Genomic DNA, 7,642 nt, shown 5'->3' on the forward strand with positions numbered 1-7,642 from the left:
TTCGTTGCCTCAGAAAGCTGTGGAAGCTGGGACATTGAATAAATTTAAGACAGAAATAGGCAGTTTATTAAACGATAAAAGAATAAGGGGTTATGGGGAATGGGCAGGGAAGTGGAGCTGAGTCCATGATCAGATCAGCCATGATCTTATTGAATGGCGGGGCAGGCTTGAGGGGCCGTATGGCCTACTCCTATTTCTTATGTTCTTATGCAATGTCTGTGATGACAAGGCGTGATAGGCGAAGCCTCCTTCGGCATTACTGCTGAGTCATGTTGAGGCAGCCCATCCTCTGCCTGTATACCCTGTGTTGGGTGTATCACCTGGGGGGGTGGTGCAGCCCTACGCTGATGCCCTCTGTCCCGTGCAGCATCAGGGCGTTGAGGAGAAGGTTGGTGGCGTTGTTGTTGGTGCTACTGGTGTTGGGGCTCATTGTGGGTACGATTCTGAGGACCAAGGTGAGACAGTATAAACGACACCCATGCTGATGGAATAGATGGCAGGTCAAGTCGAGATGACAGAAGCAATCAGTCGTGTGATAGGTTCTACTAATGAAGTGAGACTGGAGGGTGACTTTGCTGCAAACACTTGTAGCCTGTAGAAAGCGAATTATGTGCTGGGACTGCAGCCAGCAACAGCTTCTGCCTGGGGAAAGTGATCAGCTGTGAGGTGGAAGCTTTTATAGTGCATTTCATGCTGACAACTAATAAGAAATAGAAATAGGAGCAAGAGTAGGCCATACGGCTCCTGCTGGATCAATGGCCACTCAACTCCTGCCTCAGGCTGACCGACGTGATTCCCAAGCTGCGTGAATCCCGTGGGCAGCCAGGGATATTTGAAAACTTGAAAAAGGCGCTTAAGGATGTGACAACAAGGTGGTAATGTTGAATCAGGTCGCCCCTCTCTGCCGGTCGGGTCGCTGCCGCAGCGAAAGGTGCCCGAAGGAAAGGCGCGTGGAGGCGGGTTCCTGACCCGCTGCAAATTATTTAATCTTCCCTACCCGTCTCCGATCGCCGCCGCACCGACCCGAGAAAATGGCGGCAAGGATCTCCAGGAGACGGAAAGCCGCGGCCCGCTCAGCCTTCCGGTTGCCATGCCTCCCGCCTGGGGAGCTGCTTACGCATGCGCACTCTCCCGGAGCGGACTCGGCGCCGCGCCGCCATCTTGGAGCGTCCTCTCCTCAGGTCAGTGACCTTTAACCCGAGCTCCGGCGGTCCGGCTCGCGCTGCAGTGCCGCCTGACTCAATCTTCGGTTCCGACCGCCACTCCCGCCCAAGGCCCGAGGCCCGGAGCCCGAGTGCCGCGGCCTGGCCTCCTCGCCCCGGGCCCGCGCTGCGGTTACTTCTGGCCCGGCCGCAGCTCCCCACTTCCGTGTTCGCCGGCTGCCCGGCCCCTGCTGGACCGCGGCTCCGCACTGCCCGGCTCCCCGCGGCTGAGCCCGGCCCCGTCCCGCGTCCCGCCTCCCGGCCCGGTCCCCCCTTTCCTCCCAACCCCCGTTCCCCCCTTTCCTCCCAACCCCCGTTCCCCCCTTTCCTCCCCACCGTTCCCCCCCTTTCCTTTCCCCCCCCGTTCCTCCCCCCGTTCCCCCTTTCCTCCCTCCCCCCGTTACCCTCTTTCCTCCCTCCCCCCGTTACCCTCTTTCCTCCCTCCCCGTTTCCTCCCTCCCCCCGTTCCCCCCTTTCCTCCCTCCCCCCGTTCCCCCCCTTTCCTCCCAACCCCCGTTCCCCCCTTTCCTCCCTCCCCCCGTTCCCCCCTTTCCTCCCTCCCCGTTCCCCCCTTTCCTTCCTCCCCTTTTCTCCCTGCCCCCGTTCCCCCCTTTCCTCCCAACCCCCGTTCCCCCCTTTCCTCCCAACCCCCGTTCCCCCCTTTCCTCCCAACCCCCGTTCCCCCCCTTTCCTCCACACCGTTCCCCCCCTTTCCTTTCCTCCCCCCCCGTTCCCCCCTTTCCTCCCTCCCCCGTTACCCTCTTTCCTCCCTCCCCCCGTTCCCCCCTTTCCTCCCTCCCCCCGTTCCCCCCCTTTCCTCCCTCCCCCCGTTCCCCCCTTTCCTCCTCCCCCCGTTCCCCCCTTTCCTCCCTCCCCCCGTTCCCCCCTTTCCTCCCTCCCCCCGTTCCCCCCTTCCTCCCTCCCCCCGTTCCCCCCTTTCCTCCCTCCCCCCCGTTCCCCCCTTCCTCCCTCCCCCCGTTCCCCCCCTTTCCTCCCTCCCCCCGTTCCCCCCTTTCCTCCCTCCCCCCGTTCCCCCCTTTCCTCCCTCCCCCCCGTTCCCCCTTTCCTCCCTCCCCCTTCCCCCCCTTTCCTCCCTCCCCCCGTTCCCCCCTTTCCTCCCTCCCCCCGTTCCCCCCTTTCCTCCCTCCCCCCGTTCCCCCCTTTCCTCCCACCCCCGTCCCCCCTTTCCTCCCAACCCCCGTTCCCCCCTTTCCTCCCTCCCCCCGTTCCCCCCTTTCCTCCCTCCCCCCGTTCCCCCCTTTCCTCCCTCCCCCGTTCCCCCCTTTCTTCCCTCCCCGTTCCCCCCTTTCCTCCCTCCCCCCGTTCCCCCCTTTCCTCCCTCCCCCCGTTCCCCCCTTTCCTCCCTCCCCCCGTTCCCCCCTTTCCTCCCTCCCCCCGTTCCCCCCTTTCCTCCCTCCCCCCGTTCCCCCCTTTCCTCCCTCCCCCGTTCCCCCCTTTCCTCCCTCCCCCGTTCCCCCCTTTCCTCCCTCCCCCCCGTTCCCCCCTTTCCTCCCTCCCCCCGTTCCCCCTTTCCTCCCTCCCCCCGTTCCCCCCTTTCCTCCCTCCCCCCGTTCCCCCCTTTCCTCCCTCCCCCCGTTCCCCCCTTTCCTCCCTCCCCCCGTTCCCCCCTTTCCTCCCTCCCCCGTTCCCCCCTTCCTCCCTCCCCCCGTTCCCCCCGTTCCTCCCTCCCCCCGTTCCCCCCCTTTCCTCCTTCCCCCCGTTCCCCCTTTCCTCCCGTTCCCCCCTTCCTCCCTTTCCCCCCCTTTCCTCCCGTTCCCCCTTTCCTCCCTCCCCCCGTTCCCCCCTTTCCTCCCCTCCCCCCGTGCCCCGGTTCCTCCGTTCCCCCGTTTCCTCCCTCCCCCCGTTCCCCCCTTTCCTCCCTCCCCCCGTTCCCCCCCACCCGTTCCCCCCGTTCCCCCTTTCCTCCCTCCCCACGTTCCCCCCTTTCCTCCTCCTCACGTTCCCCACGTTCCCCCCTTTCCTCCCTCCCCACGTTCCCCCCTTTCCTCCCTCCCCCCGTTCCCCCATTTCCTCCCTCCCCCCGTTCCCCCCCACCCGTTCCCCCCATTCCTCCCTCCCCCCCGTTCCCCCCTTTCCTCCCTCCCCACGTTCCCCCCTTTCCTCCCTCCCCCGTTCCCCCTTTCCTCCGTTCCCCCTTTCCTCCGTTCCCCCTTTCCTCCCTCCCCCCGTTCCCCCCTTTCCTCCCTCCCCCCCGTTCCCCCTTTCCTCCCTCCCCCGTTCCCCCCTGTCCCTCCCTCCCCCGTTCCCCCCCTTTCTCCCTGCCCCCTTTCCGCCCTCCCCCCTCGTTCCCCCTTCCTCCCTCCCCCCCGTTCCCCCTTTCCTCCCTCCCCCCCGTTCCTCCCTCCCCCGTTCCCCCTTTCCTCTCTCCCCCGTTCCCCCCCTTTCCTCTCTCCCCCCGTTCCCCCCTTTCCTCCCTCCCCCGTTCCCCCCTTTCCTACCTCCCCCCGTTCCCCCCTTTCCTCCCTCCCCCCGTCCCCCCTTTCCTCTCCCCCCCGTTCCCCCCTTTCCTCCCTCCCCCGTTCCCCCTTCCTCCCTCCCCCGTTCCCCCCCTTTCCTCCCTCCCCCCGTTCCCCCCTTTCCTCCCTCCCCCCTTCCCCCCTTTCCTCCCTCCCCCCGTTCCCCCTTTCCTCCCTCCCCCGTTCCCCCCTTTCCTCCCTCCCCCGTTCCCCCTTTCCTCCCTCCCCCCGTTCCCCCCTTTCCTCCCTCCCCACGTTCCCCCCTTTCCTGCCTCCCCACGTTCCCCCTTTCCTGCCTCCCCACGTTCCCCCCCTTTCCTCCCTCCCCCCGTTCCCCCCTTTCCTCCGTTCCCCCCTTTCCTCCCTCCCCCGTTCCCCCCTTTCCTCCCTCCCCCGTTCCCCCCTTCCTCCCTCCCCCCGTTCCCCCCTTTCCTCCCTCCCCCCGTTCCCCCCTTTCCTCCCTCCCCCCGTTCCCCCCTTTCCTCCTCCCCCCGTTCCCCCCTTTCCTCCCTCCCCCCGTTCCCCCCTTTCCTCCCTCCCCCCGTTCCCCCCTTTCCTCCCTCCCCCCGTTCCCCCCTTTCCTCCCTCCCCCCGTTCCCCCCTTTCCTCCCTCCCCCCGTTCCCCCTTTCCTCCCTCCCCCCCGTTCCCCCCTTTCCTCCCTCCCCCCGTTCCCCCTTTCCTCCCTCCCCCCGTTCCCCCCTTTCCTCCTTACCCCCTTTCCTCCCGTTCCCCCCTTTCCTCCCGTTCCCCCCCTTTCCTCCCGTTCCCCCCTTTCCTCCCGTTCCCCCCCTTTCCTCCCGTTCCCCCCTTTCCTCCCGTTCCCCCCTTTCCTCCCGTTCCCCCCCTTTCCTCCCGTTCCCCCCCTTTCCTCCCTTCCCCCCTTTCCTCCCGTTCCCCCCTTTCCTCCCGTTCCCCCTTTCCTCCCGTTCACCCCTTTCCTCCCGTCCCCCCTTTCCTCCCGTTCCCCCCTTTCCTCCCTCCCCCCGTGCCCCGGTTCCTCCGTGCCCCCGTTTCCTCCCTCCCCCCGTTCCCCCCTTTCCTCCTCCCCCCGTTCCCCCCCCCCCCCGTTCCCCCCCTTTCCTCCCACCCCACGTCCCCCCTTTCCTCCCTCCTCACGTTCCCCCCTTTCCTCCCTCCCCCGTTCCCCCCTTTCCTCCTCCCCCCGTTCCCCCATTTCCTCCCTCCCCCCGTTCCCCCCCCACCCGTTCCCCCCATTCCTCCGTTCCCCCCTTTCCTCCCTCCCCACGTTCCCCCTTTCCTCCCTCCACCCTTTCCTCCGTTCCCCCCTTTCCTCCCTCCCCCCGTTCCCCCCTTTCCTCCCTCCCCCCTTTCCTCCCTCCCCCCCGTTCCCCCCTTTCCTCCCTCCCCCGTTCCCCCCTTTCCTCCCTCCCCCGTTCCCCCCTGTCCTCCCTCCCCGTTCCCCCCCTTTCCTCCCTGCCCCCTTTCCGCCCTCCCCCGTTCCCCCTTTCCTCCCTCCCCCCTTCCTCCCTCCCCCCGTTCCCCCCTTTCCTCCCTCCCCCGTTCCCCCCTTTTCCTCCCTCCCCCGTCCCCCTTTCCTCCCTCCCCCGTTCCCCCCTTTCCCTCTCTCCCCCCCTTCCTCCCTCCCCCGTTCCCCCCTTTCCTCCCTCCCCCGTTCCCCCCTTTCCTCCCTCCCCCCGTTCCCCCCTTTCTTCTCTCCCCCCGTTCCCCCTTTCCTCCCTCCCCCGTTCCCCCTTTCCTCCCTCCCCCCGTTCCCCCTTTCCTCCCTCCCCCGTTCCCCCCCTTTCCTCCCTCCCCCGTTCCCCCCTTTCCTCCCTCCCCCGTTCCCCCCTTTCCTCCCTCCCCCCGTTCCCCCCTTTCCTCCCTCCCCCGTTCCCCCTTTCCTCCCTCCCCCCTTTCCTCCCTCCCCCGTTCCCCCCTTTCCTCCCTCCCCCCGTTCCCCCCTTTCCTCCCTCCCCCCGTTCCCCCCTTTCCTCCCTCCCCCCGCTCCCCCCTTTCCTCCCTCCCCCCGTCCCCCCTTTCCTCCCTCCCCCCGTTCCCCCTTTCCTCCCTCCCCCCGTTCCCCCTTTCCTCCCTCCCCCCGTTCCCCCCTTTCCCTCCCCCGTTCCCCCCTTTCCTCCCTCCCCCCGTTCCCCCCTTCCTCCCTCCCCCGTTCCCCCCTTTCCTCCCTCCCCCCGTTCCCCCCTTTCCTCCCTCCCCCCGTACCCCCCTTTCCTCCCTCCCCCCGTACCCCCTTTCCTCCCTCCCCCCCGTTCCCCCCTTTCCTCCCAACCCCCGTTCCCCCCTTTCCTCCCTCCCCCCGTTCCCCCCTTTCCTCCCTCCCCCCGTTCCCCCCTTTCCTCCCTCCCCCCGTTCCCCCCTTTCCTCCCTCCCCCGTTCCCCCCTTTCCTCCCTCCCCCCGTTCCCCCCCTTTCCTCCCTCCCCCGTTCCCCCCTTTCCTCCCTCCCCCCGTTCCCCCCTTTCTCCCTCCCCCCGTTCCCCCCCCTTTCCTCCCTCCCCCGTTCCCCCTTCCTCCCTCCCCCCGTTCCCCCTTTCCTCCCTCCCCCCGTTCCCCCCTTTCCTCCCTCCCCCCGTTCCCCCCTTTCCTCCCTCCCCCCGTTCCCCCTTTCCTCCCACCCCGTTCCCCCCTTTCCTCCCTCCCCCTCCCCCCTTTCCTCCCTCCCCCCGTTCCCCCCTTTCCTCCCTCCCCCGTTCCCCCCTTTCCTCCCTCCCCCGTTCCCCCCTTTCCCTCCCTGCCCCGTTCCCCCCTTTCCTCCCTGCCCCCGTTCCCCCCTTTCCTCCCTGCCCCCGTTCCCCCCTTTCCTCCCTGCCCCCGTTCCCCCCTTTCCTCCCTGCCCCCGTTCCCCCCTTTCCTCCCTGCCCCCGTTCCCCCCTTTCCTCCCTCCCCCCGTTCCCCCTTTCCTCCCTCCCCCCCGTTCCCCCTTTCCTCCCTCCCCCGTTCCCCCCTTTCCTCCCTCCCCGTTCCCCCTTTCCTCCCTCCCCCCGTTCCTCCCCCCCTTCCCCCCTTTTCTCCTCCCTCCCCCGTTCCCCCCTTTCCTCCCTCCCCCCGTGCCCCGGTTCCTCCGTTCCCCCCCTTTCCTCCCTCCCCCCGTTCCCCCCTTTCCTCCCTCCCCCCGTTCCCCCCCCACCCGTTCCCCCCGTTGCCCCCTTTCCTCCCTCCCCACGTTCCCCCCTTTCCTCCCTCCTCACGTTCCCCCCTTTCCCCTCCCTCCTCACGTTCCCCCCTTTCCTCCCTCCCCACGTTCCCCCCTTTCCTCCCTCCCCCCCGTTCCCCCATTCCTCCGTTCCCCCCTTTCCTCCCTCCCCCCGTTCCCCCCTTTCCTCCCTCCCCCCGTTCCCCCCTTTCCCTCCGTTCCCCCTTTCCTCCGTTCCCCCCTTTCCTCCCTCCCCCCTTTCCTCCCTCCCCCCCGTTCCCCCTTTCCTCCCTCCCCCCCGTTCCCCCCTTTCCTCCCTCCCCCGTTCCCCCCTGTCCTCCCTCCCCGTCCCCCCCTTCTCCCTGCCCCTTTCCGCCCCCCCCCGTTCCCCCTTTCCTCCCTCCCCCCCCGTTCCCCCTTTCCTCCCTCCCCCCCGTTCCCCCCTTTCCTCCCTCCCCCGTTCCCCCCCTTTCCTCCGTTCCCCCCTTTCCTCCGTTCCCCCTTTCCTCCGTTCCCCCCTTTCCTCCGTTCCCCCCTTTCCTCCGTTCCCCCCCTTTCCCCCGTTCCCCCCTTTCCTCCCTCCCCCCGTTCCCCCCTTTCCTCCCTCCCCCCGTTCCCCCTTTCCTCCCTCCCCCCGTTCCCCCCTTTCCTCCCTCCCACCGTTCCCCCCTTTCCTCCCTCCCCCTGTTCCCCCTTTCCTCCCTCCCCCCGTTCCCCCCTTTCCTCCCTCCCCCCGTTCCCCCCCCTTTCCTCCCTCCCCCCGTTCCCCCCTTTCCTCCAAACCCCCGCCCCCCCCTTTCCTCCCAACCCCCCGTTCCCCCCCCTTTCCTCCCTCCCCCCGTTCCCCCC

The 7,642-nt window shown here is 68.3% G+C and overlaps 1 protein-coding gene across 1 annotated transcript in view; it reads left to right on the forward strand.

Annotated features, from left to right (window-relative positions):
- Positions 1-1,068: 1,068 nt before the first annotated feature.
- Positions 1,069-7,642, forward strand: part of LOC139279409 (uncharacterized) — a 42,219-nt gene continuing 35,645 nt past the window's right edge. Inside the window, exon 1 of the mRNA XM_070898520.1 lies at positions 1,069-1,181. Coding sequence (XP_070754621.1) covers positions 1,120-1,181 — 62 coding nt within the window. The 5' untranslated portion in view covers positions 1,069-1,119. The remainder of the gene's footprint in view (positions 1,182-7,642) is intronic.

Source organism: Pristiophorus japonicus, chromosome 14 (genome assembly GCF_044704955.1).
Source record: "Pristiophorus japonicus isolate sPriJap1 chromosome 14, sPriJap1.hap1, whole genome shotgun sequence".
NCBI classification, from domain to species: domain Eukaryota; kingdom Metazoa; phylum Chordata; class Chondrichthyes; family Pristiophoridae; genus Pristiophorus; species Pristiophorus japonicus.